The following is a 21,372-nucleotide window of genomic DNA, read 5'->3' as shown; positions in this document are numbered from 1 at the left end:
AAATATGGAAACATATAACAACATGGCTGAATCTGGTTAAAACGTAATGCAAAATAAAAAACCCAGACAGAAAGAGTAAATACATCCTGTATCATTCCATTTATGCCATTCAAGAACAGACACAGCTAACTTATAATGATGACTATCAGAAACTGGTTGCTTGAATGATGGGGGAGGATATTGATTGGAAAGGGATATGAGGGGACTTTCTGGGATGAGAGAAATGTTCTGTAATTGGTTTTGGGTGGTGTTTATTGAGGTGTGTATAATTGTCAGAATTCATCAAACTGAACATGTAAAATCCATACTTTTTACTGTGATATGATTATGCCTTAGTAAATGTGTTTGGATTGAAAATTGCAAATATCTTACCAAATTATTGAACCATTTAAATGTTATCCTGTCTCAGACTCATCTAAGGAGAAAAAATTCAAGCTCTTTATTCAAGCTGATGATTTTTACACCATTTTGTCATCACAGGTTTTGTGTGGCCATAAAGAAGGAGAATTACCCAGATTACATGCCCTCCAACATATTTTCTGACAGTGCAAAACAGATTTTCAGACAGCCTGGGCATACCATATACCTCCTGCCGACAGTGGTCATCTGCAACTTGCTCCCTTGTGAACTTGATTTTTATGTTAAAGGAATGCCCATTAATGGGACACTGAAACCTGGCAAGGAGGTGGCTCTCCACACAGCTGATACCTCCCAGAACATTGAACTGGGTAAGGGTTTAGTCAAATAATTATTTGTAATTATTCTGTGAAAGTGTCAGTGGATATCTTATGACTATTTGGCATACATTTTGGAGAAATCGTAGCACATATAATACTGCAGTAAGTTGGCTCAGGGACTTCCTTGGTGGTCCAGTGGTTGAGACTTCACGTTTGATCCCTGGTCGAAGAGTTAAGATCCCACGTGCTTCCAGGCCAAAAATCCAAAACATAAAACAGGAAAATATTGTAACAAATTCAATAAAGACTTTAAACAATGATCCACATCAAAAGGAAAAAAATGCACCAGCTCAGAGGATTTATGCAGTTAAAAAAGCAAAACTTCTAACATAGAAAATCGTTGAAACAAAAAAACTGAACAAAACTAAAAGATCTCAAGGCAAGCACTCAACATAACCTTTGTTCTTGTGTTGCTCAAAGGAAGTCATTTTGTCTTTTCAAACCATGCTTTTTACCAGCTGTAGAATGAACAAAATCATATATCTCTCCTCTTTCAGGAAAGGGGAAAACGTTTGCCAAGCACGCTCAGTACCCCAGGCAGTATGTCAAATACTTTGACACACATATTCTCGTGTAATCCTTACAGCAGTAGTTATGAGTCCCATTTTACTGATGAAGACATTGAGGTTTGGAATAGTTAATACATCAAGTCATTTTCAGTTGTAGGGATGAATGAAGTGAAGGTAGAGAGAGTCACTATGATAATCTGTAGCTCTTGTAGCAAGAGGGTCCTTCCGGATTTGGGACAGAAAGAATGTTTCTTTAAGGCTGCTGTAGACATGTTGAATAATAAGGATGTAGATATTTACCTTTTTTACAGTTTTGTAAGTGATTTCATTCTGTCATCTCATTTGATCTTCACAACAATGGATGTCTTAGGCAGAGAGACAGCTGTGGCCCCCATTTTACTGATAAGGAACCTGAAACTCATTGAACTTCAGCAGCGTGTCCCACAGGGAAAAGCTTACATTTTTGACTATGTAAATGCTTGAGCTTAATCTCGAAAAGAAAAAATACTGCAACCCTACTTGTCTGTTAAAAAAAAATAGGTCTTTGCTCTGATATTTAAATGTTTCTTCAACAAACATTTACTGAGCCCCTGTATAGAATGGAAATGCCCTCCCACCCTCCATCACTATGTGCTCTTTGAGCACTCCTTGTCTTCACTCTCATTGTTTATAGGGAGCATCACTTTTAATAAGAAGCTCTTGAAGTAGATACTGCTGTTATCCCCTTTTGGCAGATGGACACAGTGAAGTTAAATAGCTTGTCCCATGTCACACAGCTGTGAGGACAGACTGGGAATTTGAAGCCAGACAGTGAGGCTGCAGAAAACCTTAACTCTTATCCTATACTTGGCATTTATTGGGTTTCAGACACCCAGCTAAGGGCCTGTGTAGTCAACTCTTGAATAACCAGAGCTGTGACTGATAACTTTCATTCTTCTAATTATTACACAGTTCAGACTCTCTAGTGTGACTTCTAGACCATATTTATTCTCACCCCAGCTAAAGGGAGATGGCCATTCTAATAAGGTTTCTGCCAGTTGAATGAATACTGTAGTTACTGACTTTTCCAAGAGGAATCAAATTTAGTTTGGCTATGGGCTCTTTTGACAAACTATAAAGTGAAACTCAGAAAGACAGTAGTTTTATCTTTTATCTTTCTTTAGGGGTGTCCCTGGAGAATTTTCCACTCTGCAAAGAATTGCTCATTCCACCCGGAACCCAAAACTATATGGTAAGAATGAGGCTCTATGACACCAACCGGCGGCAGCTCAACCTCACCATCCGGATTGTGTGTCGAGCAGAAGGATCTTTGAAGATCTTCATTTCGGCTCCGTATTGGTTGATTAACAAAACTGGTATGTACAGAGGCTGCTCCAGTCAGCCTTTGGAGTCGTTCATGGGAATTCAGATTTATTTGCTCCACACACTAAATGGAGCCAATGCAAACAGATTAGCTCAACAGTGTAAGCTGCTGAACCTTTCTCACTCTGTAGAAGTGCTTTAATCATGGTCAAGACTGGCCTTTTGGACAACGACTGAGTCCACTGAATAAATTCAGTCATCACTTTTTTCCCCCTTGATGATATTTTTTCCTTTTATTATTTGCATCTGTCTTGGATACACTGGGTGGGATTGATATAAACATTTCCCCTCCTTCCTAAAGGGCTACCACTGATCTTCAGACAGGACAATGCAAAGACGGATGCTGCAGGCCAGTTCGAAGAACACGAGCTGGCCCGGAGCCTGAGCCCTCTCTTATTCTGCTATGCTGACAAAGAGCAGCCAAACCTGTGAGTACAGTTATTTATGGGAAGGGGAAATAAGCTCCCAGGGAAGGGGAAAATTAGCAAAGGCTATAGTATATCCGTGTAAGTAGAAATAGACTGTAGATAACCATCCTGACTTGGCAGGGGGACAGCACCATGACTTAATGGGATTTTTTTCGGATCTAATTTCTGTGTTATTCGATATGGAAAATAAACCATTTGGTTTTGGTGTATAATGAAAGCCAGTTTTATTTTCCATGTATTGAAGTGGTTCTATTCATAACTCTGCTGATGGTGAGAGACCCACATGCTCTCTTTTCTGCGTGGTTTCTCTCTCCTGGAAGCACTCAGCGCAAGCAAGAGGAGCTGGCTTCAGAGGGAAGACAGGTTGGCCTGTTGGTAGAGAGCCTGCACCCCATTAATTCAATCCAGGCCATCTTGTATTAGATTCTGAAATCCATCTCTTTCTGTTGAAATAGTGTGCCATTTCAAGATCTCAAAGCACTCATTACCTGTTTAAACACAGGAAAAAGCAACAATTGTGAGGATTAGCAGACATGTCCTTCTTAATGTATGGTAGGGCATTAAGGAAATGACAACCCTCTCCAGTATTCTTGCCTGGGAAATTCCATGGAGGAGCCTGGTGGGCTACAGTCCAGTGGGTCACAAAGAGTCAGACACGGCTGAGTGACTAAGCACAGGGCATTAATTCACGTTATTTATTTTTTCTTGGATTTGACATTCTGCTTTTTACAGTGGTCTTCTGATATTTAGCCTTAACCCAAAAATATGTAGGTGAATCTGACACTGCTAAAATGCCATACCCCATTATCTATAGAAGGATGCTGCAAACTTAGAGGAGGGCCACTCCAGTGGATACAGATGCATCTATCTACCTAGAGGTTGGACTGGAATCAGGAGAGGACTGACCAGGGTGCTGGCCAGTAGGAGACACAAAACAGCCGCTTGACATGGTCAGCAGGCCCAGGTTCACTGTTTCCCTGAATGGATCTTGACAGTTTTAGATCCAGCACTTGAAATTCAAAACACAGTTTGTTTTGTCCGTCAAATTCACAGTTTCCAAAGCCTTTCCACGTAGATGATCTCATTTGATTCTCCCAACATTTCAGTGGATTAGGCAGCACAGCAAAGGAATGAGAAAACTGAGGAAGATGAGGAAACTGAGGCCCAGGGAGAGTTATTTGCCCAAAGTTACATTGCTTGTTAGTGGTGGAGCTGGAACACACATCTGGGAATTATGTTTCCAGGATCCATGACAGGATGCTGGCCAACTGCATGGTGCTTTGCCATTATAATAGCACCAGGCCCTTGAATGAATGCACCATTAGCTGCATCTTCCGTACATACTTCTCTTTATGTTCAGGGTATTTCATGAACCCTTGAAACAACAGAGTCAGGAAAGTATCAGTTTGCTTTGAATCTTTGTTTTTCAGATATTGTGGCATTTTCCTCATGCCTTATGCTCCCAGAATTGATGTTTTCCCCGAAAATGTCTAGTTGTGGAGGTCAATACATGTCACACGTTGCTGAACTGTGACTACCTCTCAGATTGAGTTTTGACCACTGATTAATTGCCTCTCTGTGTTTGGGAATAACATGAAAATGAGGAAGAGTCAGTGTTAGAGTTCTAATTTTGGCCGACAGCCACAGCAAGGCTTCCTGATTAGAACAGGTAGAATAGACTTTCTTATGGATGAATGTCTATATACGTCTTTGCTTTTCTGCCCCACAGCTGCACGATGAGAATCGGAAGGGGGATTCACCCTGAAGGCATGCCAGGCTGGTGTCAGGGCTTCTCCCTGGATGGTGGTAGTGGCGTCCGAGCTCTCAGAGTCATCCAGCAAGGAAACCGCCCAGGGCTGATCTATAACATTGGTGGGTTACATTTGGGGGAGGGGGAGAATTCAAACCATGGGCCGACGACTTCAGGCTTGGAGGGATAAGCTGGCCTTACATTTTGGTCTGTCTGCAAGTGCTGGTTTTCTCATTTGCCATTGGGTCAGGTATCCATTCTCTGAATGCTAGATTGATATCATCACAGACCTATTCTCCTAGGGATCCAAGGAGCTACCTAAACACTGCCCCTTTGAGGTCTGAGGCTGTTTAGTTTCAGACTCACCTGTGTCAGGAAAGTATCAGTTTGGCTTGAATCCTTATTTTTCATGGCAATAATAGGAACACTTAGAATGCTTTTCATCCTCCATTTCCCACGCGTTCATTGAAATCTGCAAACCCTAAGAGGGTAAGAAGCATTGTTTTCCTTGAAACCGAAGCTTAGGGGTTAAGTGACTTGTTCAGATATAAAGGGAACGTCTGGGTTGGAATTAGGATTATGACTGAGGTGTCCACATTTGAGGCAAAAATATAAAATGCACTTGGTGGTTATGGATAATTAGAAATCCCTAAGCTAGCTTAGAGGGCTTCCCAGGTGACGCAGTGGTAAAGAATCTCTGCAGTGCAGGAGACACAGGTTTGATCCCTGGATTGGGAAGATCCCCTGGAGAAGGAAAGGGCAACCCACTCCAGTATTCTTCCCTGGGAAATCTCATGGACAGAGGAGCTTGGCAGGCAAGAGTTCATGCAGTCACAAAGAGTTGGTCACAAATGAGCACACATGACTAATCTAGATTGGTGCTTTAACACTTTACACGCACAAGCTTGCTTAGATTCTAGAGGTGGGGAGCACCAAGGGAAGATGTGCCTATGCCTATGTGCCTCAAAAGATGTCACAAAAGATTAAGACAAACTTGATTTAATTATGTCTCAGATTTGAAGTGTTAGCAGTGCATCCTTCCTTTCCTATATAACTTCTGGGCTTTCAAAGCATTGTTTACTCTTGAATATTGGGAAACCTTTGAGCTGTCTGTGGTAGTGGAAATGTTCTATCTTGTACTGTCCAATTTGGAGGCACTAGCCACACATGGCTGCTGAGCACTTGAGAGTACATTACTAAGAAATGTGGTGAGTGTGACCAAGAAACTGAATTTTTTTTTTTTTTTAAATTTTGGTGCATACGAGTGGTCATGTATGACTAGTGGCTACTGTTTTGTACAGTGCTGATGTAGAGAGTCATGCTACAGAAGGAAAAATTGAGATGGTATTACTTAGCTGTTTGCCTTGACTCCCATGGAGTCAGTGCTTTGTTTAAGTGTTAAAGGGTTTATTAGTGAAAGACTCTCTTCCAAGTATAGTGCTTTTTTTTTTTTTTTTAAACATGAATTTGCATGCATTCTCACTTGACATGGAAGCTGTCTCCTTTAAAGTTGACATGAAGACTTTTAATAGAAAAGATGAACTTTTATCTGATCCTCCAGCTGAGGATCACAATTTTCATGTTTGTTCACTCCATCCCTTTAGGCAAACTTCATGCTGAGTTTGGTTTTCTGCTGGGGTGTCTGGTCCTTGATAGAGTTTCCAAAGCAAGCCCCTGCAGGTTGGCCAGAAGCCATAGTTGGGACAGATTGGAGGAAACATGGTGGTACCTGTGCCTTTCCAAGCAGCTGGCGCTAAGGAAGCGCAGAGTTCTGGCTGAAAGGCACAGCGAGCTGTCCAGTGGAACTATGCAGTGAGTGCACACACACACTTAGATGCTAAATGCATTCATTAGAACATGTCACTTATGTTTTTAGGGACAAGACTGTGTTTCACATTTCGTTGTTACACTAAAGAAAGGAAGAGAGTTTGAGCTAAGATGAGATTTTATATAAGATCTTGGCATGTATTAAGAGAATTTGTGGAATCTCTTATATGACTATTTTTGAAGGATTGGATAGATAACTAGCTTCCTATCAGGAAAATTGAAAGCACAGACACAAGTGGAAAAGCCAGGCAGGGCCTGACCAGGTAACCTTAACATGTACCTCCAATAAGGATGATTTATATTTTGATCTTATCAGCTATTCATTTGTTAAGGGTTTCCCAGGGCAATCTGAGATAAAAGGGAAACAAAAAAATTTTTTTAAATTGAGTCTTGATGCTATAGACTCTTTCTGTGATATCAAATATACCTTTAATAGGTATATTAGTTGAGATCAGGCATCTGGTCCCATCACTTCATGGCAAATAGATGAGGAAACCATGGAAACAGTGGCTGGCTTTATTTTTGGGTGCTCCAAAATTACTGCAGATGGTGACTGCAGCCATGAAATTAAAAGACGCTTGCTCCTTAGAAGGAAAGTTGTGACGAACCTAGTTCAGTTTAGTTCAGTTCAGTCACTCAGTTGTGTCCGACTCTTTGTGACCCCATGAATCGCAGCACGCCAGGCCTCCCTGTCCATCACCATCTCCTGGAGTTCACTCAAACGCACGACCATTGAGTCGGTGATGCCATCCGGCCATCTCATCCTAGACAGCTTATTAAAAAGCAGAGACATTACTTTACCAACAAAGGTCTGTCTAGTCAAGGCTATGGTTTTTCCAGTAGTCATGTATGGATGTGAGAGTTGGACTATAAATAAAGCTGAGTGCAGAAGAATTGATGGGTTTGAACTGTGGTGTTGGAGAAGACTCTTGAGAGTCCCTTGGACTGCAGGGAGATCCAACCAGTCCATTCTGAAGGAGATCAGTCCTGGGTATTCATTGAAAGGACTGATGCTGAAGCTGAAACTCCAATACTTTGGCCACCTGATGCAAAGAACTGACTCATTGAAAAGACCCTGATGCTGGGAAAGATTGAGGGCAGGAGGAGGAGATGACAGAGGACAAGATGGTTGGATGGCATCACCGACTCAATGGACGTGAGTTTGGGTAAACTCCAAGAGTTGGTGATGGACAAGGAGGCCTGGCGTGCTGCTGTTCATGGGGTCGCAAAGAGTCGGACATGACTGAGTGACTGAACTGAACTGAACTATTACATGATAAGGTTGATTTCTGACAATTAATGCTTTTCTGTGTGTCATAGAAAAGTGATGGGGGTATATCTCCCTACCCCAGTATTACTGAACGTTTCTTAGATACAGAGTTTTAGTGTTGAAAATATGTTAGTCACTCAGTCGTGTCTCTTTGTGACCCCGTGCACCATTGCCTGCCAAACTCCTCTGTCCGTGGAATCCGCCAGGCAATAATACTGTAGTGGGTAGCCATTCCCTTCTCCAGAGGATCTTGCTGACTGTTCCAGTATTACTGAGCATTTCTTAGATACAGAGTCAATGAGTGATTTTGTTTCTGTGATTTGCTCAGTTTTTCAGCTCTTTTTGAGATTTACAATAAAGACAAGTGAATTAGGGAGTTAAAAGTTCAAAATATTTATAATTAAAATATGTTGGGACATCTGGTTGTCATATCCTAAAGTCACTTCTCTTTTTATGGTCTCTCGATACTTGTCTTTAAGTTCAGTTCAGTTCAGTTCAGTCGCTCTGTCGTGTCCGACTCTTTGCGACCCCATGAATCGCAGCACGCCAGGCCTCCCTGTCCATCACCAACTCCCGGAGTTCACTCAGACTCATGTCCATCAAGTCAGTGATACTATCCAGCCATCTCATCCTCTGTCGTCCCCTTCCCCTCCTGCCCCCAATCCCTCCCAGCATCAAAGTCTTTTCCAATGAGTCAACTCTTCGCATGACGTGGCCAAAGTTTTGGAGTTTCAGCTTCAGCATCATTCCTTCCAAAGAAATCCCAGGGCTGATCTCCTTCAGAATGGACTGGTTGGATCTCCTTGCAGTCCAAGGGACTCTCAAGAGTCTTCTCCAACACCACAGTTCAAACCCATCAATTCTTCTGCACTCAGCCTTCTTCACAGTCCAAGTCTCACATCCATACATGACTACTGGAAAAACCATAGCCTTGACTAGACGGACCTTAGTCGGCAAAGTAATGTCTCTGCTTTTGAATATGCTATCTAGGTTGGTCATAACTTTCCTTCCAAGGAGCAAGCGTCTTTTAATTTCATGGCTGCAGTCACCATCTGCAGTGATTTTGGAGACCCAAAAAATAAAGTCTGACACTGTTTCCACTGTTTCCCCATCTGTTTGCCATGAAGTGATGGGACCGGATGCCATGATCTTTGTTTACTGAATGTTGAGCTTCAAGCCAACTTGTTCACTCTCCAATTTCACTTTCATCAAGAGGCTTTTTAGTTCCTCTTCACTTTCTGCCATAAGGGTGGTGTCATCTGCATATCTGAGGTTATTGATATTTCTCCTGGCAATCTTGATTCCCGCTTGTGCTTCTTCCAGTCCAGCGTTTCTCATGATGTACTCTGCATAGAAGTTACATAAGCAGGGTGACAATATACAGCCATGATGTACTCCTTTTCCTATTTGGAAGCAGTCTGTTGTTCCATGTCCAGTTCTAACTGTTGCTTCCTGACCTGCATACTGATTTCTCAAGAGTAGGGTCCTTTGTGTATGTCTCCGAGGCAGGCTCCCTGGGATTAATCCAGCTACGCCACCTACTGGCTGTGTCACTTAAGGACAAGTCACTTATCTTTTCCTGCCTTAGTTTCCTCATCTGCAAAAATGAAGGAATGAAAATATCTAACTCACAAGGTTGTTGTAAGAATTAAATGTTGAGCCTTTGGAAGAGGGTGTAATGTGTACTAAAAGTTCAATAAATGTTATTATTTTTTGTTATTTTTTACCATAAATATTATCATTGTATAACCAGAGTTCAACCCAAGGCCTTGAATATAGTTACTTTATTCATTGTCTAAATGAATGAAAGAACTCATCCATTGAATTTTGGATTTTTAAAAGTTATTATCAGAGTTTTTGAGATAATATGGTGTTATTTCATTTTTCTTTCTTTGGAACTTGGTGTTTAGAGATTTCCTTTTGATTGACTATGACTTTCTTTCCTTAGTATGTTTTTTGTTTGTCTTTTTTCCTCACAGTACCTATTAGGTGCCGAAAACCTTTATTTTATGAAGGAATAAATTCAGTAGTATTTAGCATTATATTTGAGCTGGATTCTTGGGCTGACAGAAAATACTAAGAGTCAGTTGAGTTTAGGGCAGTTGCAGAATGCAGTTAAGTAATACACAGATTGTCCTCTATGTTGCAAAAGGGTTGAATGTTCTTTAGGAGGAAATTTTGTGTCCCATTTGTAAGGAGAAATGTGTCACATAAACCATCTTAGTAGTCAGCTTCATAAATGGAAACCAAGCTAAACACCTGTTTGTTTTAGTTGCTGTTACAATTGTACACACTTTATGAAGAAGCTGGGAGTTATGGGGATATTGATGTTGCCAAGGAGACTTTTTTAGGTCTAAATTCTTCGAAGGTTTTTGCTATTTTCGTTCTATTCTTAGGAAACCTCACAGCCTCTCTGGGTGCTACAATCATTATCTCAGAGAAACTAAGTAATTGTGAAGGCTATTTAATTCTTTTAGACCATTCTTTTTTCCTTCTGATTAATTCATGGAACTGGTTCTTGTTATTCATAGGTATTGATGTCAAGAAAGGCCGAGGCCGATATATTGACACCTGTATGGTCATCTTTGCCCCTCGTTACCTGTTAGATAATAAGTCATCCCACAAGCTTGCATTTGCACAGAGGGAATTTGCCAGGGGACAGGTAAGCAGCTTGCTTTTGAAGAATGATGAGTGCCTATTTAATAGCACAGTGAATTTTAATGTCATTTAAATTTGAATGTCACATTTCATTTTAATGACTTATCTCCCCATCAACACTAAGTTTTTTGATGTGAGTAAACAACAGAATGATCTCTATTCGCTTCCAAGGCAAACCGTTCAATATCATGGTAATCCAAGTCTATGCCCCGACCAGTAATGCTGAAGAAGCTGAAGTTGAACGGTTCTATGAAGACCTACAAAACCTTTTAGAACTAATACCCAAAAAAGATATCCTTTTCATTATAGGAGACTGGAATGCAAAAGTAGGAAGTTAAGAAACACCTGGAGTAACAGGCAGATTTGGCCTTGGAGTACAGAATGAAGCAGGGCAAAGGCTCATAGAGTTTTGCCAAGAGAACGAATTGATCATAGCAACACCCTCTTCCAACAACACAAGAGAAGACTTTATACATGGACATCACCAGTTGGTCAACACCAAAATCAGACTGATTATATTCTTTCCAGCCAAAATGCAAAAGCTCTGTCCAGTCAGCAAAAACAAGACCAGGAGCTGACTGTGGCTCAGATCATGAACTCCTGATTGCCAAATTCAGACTTAAATTGAAGAAAGTAGGGAAAACCACTAGACCATTCAGGTATGACTTAAATCAAATCCCTTATGATTATACAGTAGAAGTGGGAAATAGATTTAAAGGACTAGATCTGATAGAGTGCCTGATGAACTATGGATGGAGGTTCCTGACATTGTACAGGAGGCAGTTTTCAAGACCATCCCCAAGAAAAAGAAATGCAAAAAATCAAAATGGCTGTCTGAGGAGGCCTTAGAAATAGCTGTGAAGAGAAGAGAAGTGAAAAACAAAGGAGAAAAGGAAAGATATAAGCATCTGAATGCAGAGTTCCAAAGAATAGCAAGGAGAGGTAAGAAAGCCTTCCTCAATGCAAAAGCCTTCCTCAATGGACTTCTTTGCAAAAGTGCAAAGAAATAGAGGAAAACAATAGAATAGGAAAGACTAGTGATCTCTTGAAGAAAATTAGATACACCAAGAGAACATTTCATACAAAGGTGGGCTCAATAAAGGCCAGAAATGATATGGACCTAACAGAAGCAGAAGATATTAAGAAGAGGTAGCAAGAATACACAGAAGAACGATACAACAAAGATCTTCATGACCCAGATGATCACGATGGTGTGATCACTCACCTGGAGCCAGACATCCTGGAATGTGAAGTCAAGTGGGCCTTAGGAAGCATCACTACGAACAAAGATAGTGGAGGTGATGGAATTCCAGTGGAGCTATTTCAAATCCTGAAAGATGATGCTGTGAAAGTGCTGCACTCAGTATGCCAGCAAATTTGGAAAACTCAGCAGTGGCCATGGGACTGGAAAAAGTCGGTTTTCATTCCAGTCTCAAAGAAAGGCAATACCAAAGAATGTTCAAACTACCACACAGCTTCACTCATCTCACACGCTAGTAAAGTAATGCTCAAAATTCTCCAAGCCAGGCTTTAACAATACGTGAACCGTGAACTTTTGGATGTTCAAGCTGGATTTAGAAAAGGCAGAGGAATCAGAGATCAAGTTGCCAGCATCCGCTGGATCATGGAAAAAGCAAGAGAGTTCCAGAAAAACATCTGTTTCTTCTTTATTGACTATGCCAAAGCCTTTGACTATGTGGATCACAATAAACTGTGGAAAATTCTTCAAGAGTTGGGAATACCAGCCCACCTGACCTGCCTCTTGAGAAATGCAGGTCAGGAAGCAACAGTTAGAACTGGACATGGAACAACAGACTGGTTCCAAATAGGAAAAGGAGTACGTCATGGCTGTATCTTGTCACCCTGCTTATTTAACTTCTATGCAGAGTACATCATGAGAAACACTGGGCTGGATGAAGCACAAGCTGGATTCAAGATTACCGGGAGAAATATCAATAACCTCAGATATGCAGATGACACCACCTTTACTGCGGAAAGTGAAGAAGAACTAAAGAGCCTCTTGATGGAAGTGAAAGAGGAGAGTGAACAAGTTGGCTTGAAGCTCAACATTCAGAAAACTAAGATCATGGCAAATAGATGGGGAAACAGTGGAAACAGTGTCAGACTTTATTTTTTGGGTCTCCAAAATCACTGCAGATGGTGACTACAGCCATGAAATTAAAAGATGCTTACTCCTTGGAAGGAAAGTTATGACCAACCTAGATAGCATATTCAAAAGCAGAGATATTACTTTGCCATCAAAGGTCTGTCTAGTCAAAGCTGTGGTTTTTCCAGTAGTCATGTATGGATGTGAGAGTTGGACTGTAAATAAAGCTGAGTACCGAAGAATTGATGCTTTTGAACTGTGGTGTTGGAGAAGACTTTTCAAAGTCCCTTGGACTGCAAGGAGATCCAACCAGTCCATCCTAAAGGAGATCAGTCCTTAGTGTTCATTGGAAGGACTGATACTGAAGTTGAAACTCCAATACTTTGGCCACCTGGTGCAAAGAACTGACTCATTTGAAAAGACCCTGATGCTGGGAAAGATTGAAGGCTGGAGGAGAAGGGGACAACAGAGGATGAGATGGTTGAATGGCATCACCGACTCAATGGACATGAGTTTGAGTGAACTCCGGGAATTAGTGGTGGACAGGGAGGCCTGGTGTGCTGCAATCCATGGGGTTGCAAAGAGTCGGACATGACTGAGCAACTGAACTGAACTGAACCATTTTGTGCCTTTGGTGCCCTGAACAGCTCCTGGTGATGGGCAAGGCTCAGGGTAGACAGATTTTCAGTAAACATTTACGCCTTGACTTGACTTTTGACTAAAGCCAGTGATACCGTGTTTTAGGGAACAGCCAATCCTGAAGGTTACATTTCCACGCTTCCTGGTTCCAGTGTGGTGTTCCATTGGCCACGGAATGACTACGATCAGCTGTTATGTGTCCGACTGATGGATGTTCCCAATTGTATTTGGTCTGGAGGCTTCGAAGTCAACAAGAATAATTCCTTCCATATCAACATGAGGTGAGTGCAGAGACTATATTTAGTCAATAAGTAGTCTTGTTTGAGGTACGGCAATATAAATACTAAGCTGTAAATACCATATAAATATCAAATATTTATAAAGTTGTAAATAGCAAGTAGTTACTTTTGGTAAGACTACTCTTGATGAAATGGGCACATATGTTTCTGACTCCAAGGTCTTAAAACTGCAAAGACTAGGCAGATAGGAATGAACCTTTTGATCGAACGAACTAAAAGGGGGTGTTGACAGTTTTGACCATTGTGCAGTTGCTGTCATCTGAGGTCACATGTCCAAGGAGTAGCACTGAGCTCATGGTCGCCCGCAACTCTTGTCAGCATTCAGATGGCAGCTTTGATGATGTTTTTGTCTATTCTTGCACACTGTACAAGCTCTTCTCTCATTAGATGCCATTACAGTAAATCCCGTAGTCTTCTTTGCCCAACCCAGTGACCCTTAGATCCTTATTAAGGGAAAATCAACAAAAGCCAGGGTCAGTTAGCACAAGAGGACTCTTTTCTTTCATCCAATGCTTTTTTTTTTAATGTATTAAACTTTGAAAAGATTGTGGTAAAATGCACATACCATATGAGAAAGATAGCATAACATAAAGACCCAGACACTATTTCGTGTGCCTCAGGCACATAAAGTAAAATTTACCATCTTAGCCATTTTTAGCTTTACTGGTGTTAGGTAAGTTCATGTTGTGCAGTCTCCTAAACTCTTTTCATCTTGCAAAACAGAAACTCTGTATCCATTAAACAACATTCCTCATTTTCCCTTTCTTAACCCCTGGCAACCTCTGTTCTCATTTCTCTACAATTTGACTACTCTAGGTACCTCAGATAAGTGAAATCATACAATATTTGTCTTTTTGTGACTGGCTTATTTCACTTAGCATAATGTTCTCAATGTCATCCACATTGTAACATGTGTCAGAACTCCTCGTTTTTTTTGTGTGGCAACATTTAGTTTATTACATTTCTCTCTAGTGCAGTGAAATTCTGTTTCATTCTTTCTTCTTTTTAATTTATTCAAGTATAGCTGATTTACAATGTGGTGTCAATTTCTGCTATACTGCACAGTGATTCAGTTATATAAACAAGATATATATGTTCTTTTTCATATTCCTTTCCATTGTGGTTTATCATAGGATACTGAATATGGTTCACTGTGCTATACAGTGGGACCATTTTACATTCACCATTTATATTTCACCATTTTACATTCTTGCAAAGAGCACACAAGGGTCCAGTTTCTCCACATCTTTACTAACGCTTGTTATTTTTTCTTTTTTGATAGTAGCCATCCTCATGGGTGTGAGGTGGTATCTCATGGTTTTGATTCTCATTTCCTTAATGATTAACGATGCTGAGCTTCTTTTCATGTGCTTTTAGGCCATTTGTACATCTTTTTTGACATGTCTGTTCAAGTCCTTTGCCTGTTTTTGAGTTGGATTTTTGTTGTTGTTGAGTTGTAGGAATCCTTTATATATTCTGGATACTAATCCCTTATGAGATACATGCATGCATTCTAAGTGTCCGACTCTCTGCAACCCTAGAGTCTGATATAAGAGATATATAATTTACATATATTCTCTCCCATTCATATGTTGCATTTTTACTCTGTTGATTGTATTCTTTGATGTATAGTTTTTAATTTTGATATAGTCCAGCTTGCCCATTTTAACTTTGGTTTCCTGTGCTTTTTGTGTTGTATGCAAGATCATTGCCAAATCCAGTGTCTTGAAGCTTTTCCCCTATGTTTTCTTCTGAGAGTTTTACAGTTTTAGCTTTTCTATATAGGTCTTTGATCCATTTGTATTCATATAAGGTTAAGAGTCCAATAGAGACATCAGTTTGCCAACAAAGGTCCATATAATCAAAGCTATGATTTTTCCAGTAGTCATATATAGATGTGAGAGTTAGCCCGTAAAGAAGGTTGAGTGCTGAAGAACTGATGCTTTCAAACTGTGGTGCTAGAGGAGGCTCTTGAGAGTCCCTTGGACTGCAAGGAGATCAAACCAGTCAGTCCTAAAGGAAATCAACCCTGAGTACTCATTGGAAGGACAGATGCTGAAGCTGAAGTTCCAATACTTTGGCCACCAGATGCGAAGAGCTAATTCATTGGAAAAGATCCTGATTCTGGGAAAAATTGAGGGCAAGAGAAGAAGGGAGTGACAAAGGATCAGATAGTTAGATGGCATCACTGACTCGATTGACATGAGTTTGAGCAAACTCAGAGAGATAGTGAAGGACAGAGAAGCCTGGCGTGCTGCAGTTCATGGGGTCGCAAAGAGTCAGACACAACTTAGCAACTGAACAACAAGAGTCCAACTCTGTTCTTTTGTTTGTGGATATCCAGTTTTCCCAATACTATTTGTTGAAAAAACTTTCTTTTCCGTACGGAATGGTCTCTACACCCTTGTCAAGAATTATTTGACCCTATATGTGAGGGTTTATTTCTGGGCTTTCTCTATTCTGTTCGTTCATATTCTGTCTTTTTGCCAGTGTCAGACTGTTTTGATTATAGTAGCTTTGTAATAGGTTTTGAAATTAGGAAGTGTGAGACCTCCATCTTTGTTCTTTTTCAAGATTATTTTGGCTACATGGAGTCCCTAGAGATTCCATCTTAATTTTAGGATAAATTTTTCTATTTCTGGAGGAAAAAAAACAGTTGGAATTTTGATGAGCATTGATTAAATCTCTAGATCCACTTTGCATAGCATTGACATCTTGACAATATTAAGTCTTCTAAATCCATGAACGTGGGATGTCTTTCTGTTTGTTTCTGTCTTCTTTAATGTTTTGTATCAAATACTTCTGAAGCCAAAGAGCCTGAAATCAGTGCTAATTCAACACATTTAGAAGCAAAATTTAATTATTTATACCTTATGGTGAGTTCTCTTTGGAGAACACTACTGTAAGAAAACAGAAAAATGTCTAATTTATTAATAGTTGATTCAAAATAATATTTATATTTGACTTTTAAAAAAATGCATTATCTGAGGTTTTTCTTTGATTTTGTTTTTGTTGATGATGTGCCTTTCTTACTTATCTTTTGCCTTGATCCTTATTAGAGTTAATTGCATCTGGTATAGTGGTTTTCAAGCTGTGTTCCTAGAATTCATAGGGGGGTGGCTTTATAGGCCAAGTGAGTGAAGTGGACAGGGCCCCAGTGCCCTCATCCTGACTTCAACCAGAACTCCTGTCTCATAGTGGCATATGTTCCCCACAAGGTTGGGGTGGGGGCAGGCAAGGTGAGGAATTTGCAGCTAAAACCACCACTGATTTATAGGCTGCTTTGGTGGAGGCAGCCCAGGTCTGTTGTGTGGTATGAAGCCAATTCAGAATTAAACAGAAAAGTTACTCATGATTACTTAAAAGAAGAAAAGAAAGGTGTGGAGTGTGGGGGTGGATGATACCTTTGTTAATCCTTTTGAATAGTTTCAGTGTGTGGCCCTAAACTACTGAGCAGGGACCTGGGCCAGATGTTTCCTTTACTTTCCTCAAGTTTTCATTTTGAAACAATTTAAACCCACAGAGAACTTGTAGGAGTAGTACAAAGACACCTCTTCTTTACCTACATTTCCTACTTTTCAACATTTGCTCTGTTCTTGTTTTCTCTCCACATGTACTCATATGCATAGTTTTTTTCCTAAACCATTTGAAAGTAAAATGAAGTCATCATAATACTTCAGACATAAAAAATTTGTCACCTATCGCTACACACTGAAGAAATTTAATATTATGTTTTTAAATGTATAAAATGTCCTTTAAAGTGTTTTTCACAGTAACCCTGCTCCCCAGATCTGGGGTCCAGTGAAGGATCGTGCATTTTATTTGGCTGGTGTTTCTCATCTGCTTTAATCTAGAATGGTCATTGTCTCAGTTTTCCTTTTTTGTGTTTATTAACATTGACATTTTTGGAGTCTAAGCCAGTTTCATATAGAATGTTTTCTTTTCTGGACTTTCTGATGGCTTTCTACGTTTAAGTTTGGGCCTGACATTTTTGGTAAGAACATTACTTCTGTGGTGGTGTACGTTTCCCATTGCATCATGTCAAGAGGCTTGTGATGTCTGTTGGTTCCATTATTGACGTTGTTAAATTCGATCATCATTTGGTTTAGGTGCTGTCCATCAGGTCTCTCTATTGTAAAGTTACCTTTTCTTTGTAAACAACACTAGCTCATGGTAGGGATAATTTGAACTTTTTATATGTTCACTTTTCACAAAGCCTTTCAGTCAGTGGTTTGCTGGTTCTCACCTGAATCAGTTATTACATTAGTTTTTATTACATTAGTTATGTAATTAGTTATTACATTAGTTATTGCAAAATGGTGATTTCTGGTTCTTATATGTCTTCTACGTTTATTAACTGATATTCTTCCATAAAGAAAAGCTTTCCATTCTCCACAGTGGTTTGTCTATATTTAAATACACATGCACACATACACACACACACACACACGCACGCACACACATTATGATTGCATCTGGTACCTCCGTTCCACAGGATTCTTCCTCATCTTCCCTTATCCTACAGTGTGAACCCTGTTCATCAATAACATCAACATATTAATAACATCAACATATTAGTTTGAACCATATGAAATTCCTCTTTTCTAGGTCAAAAGTAGTCTAGTATCAACAATTTTATGTAGTTCAACCAATATTTACTCACTTGTTGCACTGACACTATGACCCAAAACAAACCGAACGTAAAATTTGTAGATGTCATATAGTTATGGCATGCTGTTCGACGTTGCTTGAATGATTTCTTTTTTACTGTGTGATTGTGCTGTCAGTTTCTACTTTTTAAATGTGGTCAAAGAACACACAGTGGTAATTGTGAGAAGTGTGAGAAGAAAGTGAGTTGGGAACTTGTTCCCTACATTTTATGCAGCCTCCATGATTTCCTTTTGCTGCAGAGATACTCTGGGAAAATGCTTCTTCCTGCGTGTAGAAATTACTCTCCGAGGAGCTACCTACCGGATCTCCTTCAGTGATACAGATCAGTTACCCCCTCCTTTCCGAATTGACAACTTTTCTAAGGTATCAAGGGGAGTTGAGAGCCAGTTTGGCTCTTTCATATGTGGGAAAGTGGAGTATATTCTGCACTTAAGATAATGATAAAAAACATTGTAAACTTGGGTTTAAAAGAAGCTGCACAGGGGTCTCAGAAATCCTTACCATTGGGAGGTGGTTTCTGCTGGTCATTTTGATTGCTGGGCAGCCTTGTCCAGAAGTGACTTCTCAGCTCCCAAAAGTTACTTTGACCAGATGGTTTGGTTAGCATGGGGCCCTATGCAGACATTCCATATAAAGAGAAATCAGAATCAGATTGACAAATGCCCAGTAGAATGGGCAGTTCTACTGTTGCTTAGTAACAGTGAGCTCCTTTCTGAATCTTCCAAGTGCAGCCATGATGGAGGTTGTTAGAGTCTATTTTAAATTATGCCTTATAGCTTATAATTTGTAACTTTCCATAGCTGAATTCCAAGATTTTTGTTCCTTTCTTTGTTCATAGTGTATCCTGGGCATGGTGGGGTGAGACTAGATGCCATTGAAAGAACAGAGTTGCTTTCTCTAGGTATTTGGTATGGCAAAGCTTCTCAAAACCTTTTACCCAACAGACTGTGGCCCATGTCCTCTAACTGGTGGGCTTTTTGCAATTTTGAAGATGATTAGAAAGGCATTTGAAGAGGCCAGCTGTTGAGCCTTACTTGTGGTTTTGTACCCTGTATAGCATTTATTTGGGAAAGATCTGGAACCTAAGAGGCACTGAATCACTTTTCCAGCATCACCCCTCTGAATGAAGGTTCTCCTTATTCTCTGCCGTTCCTGTAGGTCCCAGTTGTCTTCACTCAGCATGGCGTCGCTGAACCCAGGCTCCGCACTGAAGTGAAGCCCATGACTTCCTTGGATTATGCCTGGGATGAACCCACCCTGCCACCTTTTATCACTCTGACTGTTAAAGGGGCAGGTTCCTCTGAGATCAGCTGCAACATGAATGATTTCCAGGATAACCAGCAGCTTTATTATGAAAATTTCATTTACATTGCTGCTACATACACGTTCTCTGGGTAAGTCTGGGTTAAATTACTATTCTTGTAAAGCAGAAAGCTCTAATTATTAACTGGTTTTAAATTTTAATCAGTTCTCAGAAGGCTGAGGGAAGAAGGAAGATTCCTTCCATTCTTTACCAAATCCTAGTCTCACTTTATCTTGAGAGGTCTTTTGTCTAAGCCCTTGTCTTCTGGCTAGAGTAAAATTTATCCAAAGAGGCAAGACTCCTCTTTTTAAAGAGCTTCCCAATAATCCATTCTAGTATTTACCAACTCTTTTGGGGCATTGTTATTGTAATAGCTTCACTTTCTCTTTCTTTATGGTGATATTTCTTATGCATTTTTAAACTTCTTGCTGCTATTTTTTATTTGTTTTATCTCTTTCCTTATTTGAAACTGACTAATCTTCATCCATAATTACTCGAATCACTGTTCTGACCCTCCTCTCCCATTGAGAACACTGATTAAGCAGACACTTCAGGGTCTTCTTAATAGTCACCTAAAGACAAGCAGAGGAGTTTAACTTGACAGTAATTATAGTTACCTCAGAATTATAATCTTATGATCTTCATTGTTTGTCTGATTAGTTAGTTGTATTTAGAAAAAAAAAAAGCAAGGAGTAGTCAGCTTGTTAGATTGGTACATTGATAGGTACATAGAGATTCAGAATATTAGGCTTTTAAGGGTAGTCATTCCACCAGCACATAAATACAGTTGTTTCTGTGCTGATCACAGGGCCAATTTTAAAGCTGATTCATGAAGAAACTGGGAAAATAGCCGAATCTTTAGCATTCCAAATATAAGTCACCTGGTGAACAGTACATTTAAAGTCGTATTATTTCCAAAATGTCCTGAATAGTTTTGCTTATGAAATATTTTTATATGTGCCTGAGGCCCCTGAGAAAATGTCTGAGTCTGTGCAACATCTCTCTCATCTGCTTAGACCCCAGATTTCACTAATAATGATATGAATGGGCATGTTTGCTTTGATAAGGTTTTAGTGCCTGAAAAACCAGTCCTTAATCTGGTTGCTATGCATGTTTTTCTCTATACTTTCTTATGTTCCAGTAGTTACTAAGCTCTTTAACTGAAGAATCCTAGTGGAGACTTAGGAGTGTCACAGGTTGAGCAGATATGAATAGATAAAAAGAGAAGTTTTTGAGAATCTAGTGTGCTAAGAGGTTGAACTATAATTTGGAGTGTAGTGGATCCTATTTCTTTGCATCTTTGATGAGAACTAATGATGAGGAAAGAGACTAGGATTTTTTTTTTGAATTGAGGCGAAGTTCATAAACTAAAATTAACCATTTGTTAAAGTGATGAGTTTGGTGGCATTTAATGTATTCATGATGTACAGCTACCACCTCTAGTTCCAAGACAGTTCCATCACTCCAAACCCTAAGTAGTTACTGCCCAGTAAACCTTTTCTTTTCTCACCAGGGACCTCCCTGGTGGCTCAGATGGTAAAGCATCTGTCTACAATGCGGGAGATCTGGATTCGATCCCTGGGTTGGGAAGATTCCCTGGAGAAGGAAATGGCAACCCACTCCAGTACCCTTGCCTAGAAAATACCATGGACAGAGGAGCCTGGTGTCCATGGGGTCGCAAAGAGTCGGACACGACTGAGCGACTTCACTTTCACTTTCAAACCTTTTCTTCTGGCCCCTGGAAATCACAGATATGCATTCTTGTCTCTAAGGGTTTACCCATTCCAGATATTTCACATAGATTATCATAAA

General features: G+C 40.1%; 1 protein-coding gene across 1 annotated transcript in view; it reads left to right on the top strand.

The window, feature by feature from the left end:
• VPS13D (vacuolar protein sorting 13 homolog D) overlaps positions 1-21,372 on the top strand; it is a 266,036-nt gene that overhangs the window by 110,768 nt on the left and 133,896 nt on the right. The window contains exons 47-54 of the mRNA XM_052654160.1: positions 481-728; positions 2,410-2,601; positions 2,910-3,036; positions 4,766-4,908; positions 10,415-10,545; positions 13,393-13,568; positions 18,497-18,620; positions 19,416-19,651. Of these exons, the coding sequence (XP_052510120.1) occupies positions 481-728; positions 2,410-2,601; positions 2,910-3,036; positions 4,766-4,908; positions 10,415-10,545; positions 13,393-13,568; positions 18,497-18,620; positions 19,416-19,651 (1,377 nt within the window). The remainder of the gene's footprint in view (positions 1-480; positions 729-2,409; positions 2,602-2,909; positions 3,037-4,765; positions 4,909-10,414; positions 10,546-13,392; positions 13,569-18,496; positions 18,621-19,415; positions 19,652-21,372) is intronic.

The sequence above is a fragment of the Budorcas taxicolor genome, chromosome 16 (genome assembly GCF_023091745.1).
Source record: "Budorcas taxicolor isolate Tak-1 chromosome 16, Takin1.1, whole genome shotgun sequence".
Lineage (NCBI taxonomy): Eukaryota > Metazoa > Chordata > Mammalia > Artiodactyla > Bovidae > Budorcas > Budorcas taxicolor.
The sequence above is the reverse complement of the archived record's forward strand: the minus strand, read 5'-3'. Positions and strand labels throughout refer to the sequence as shown.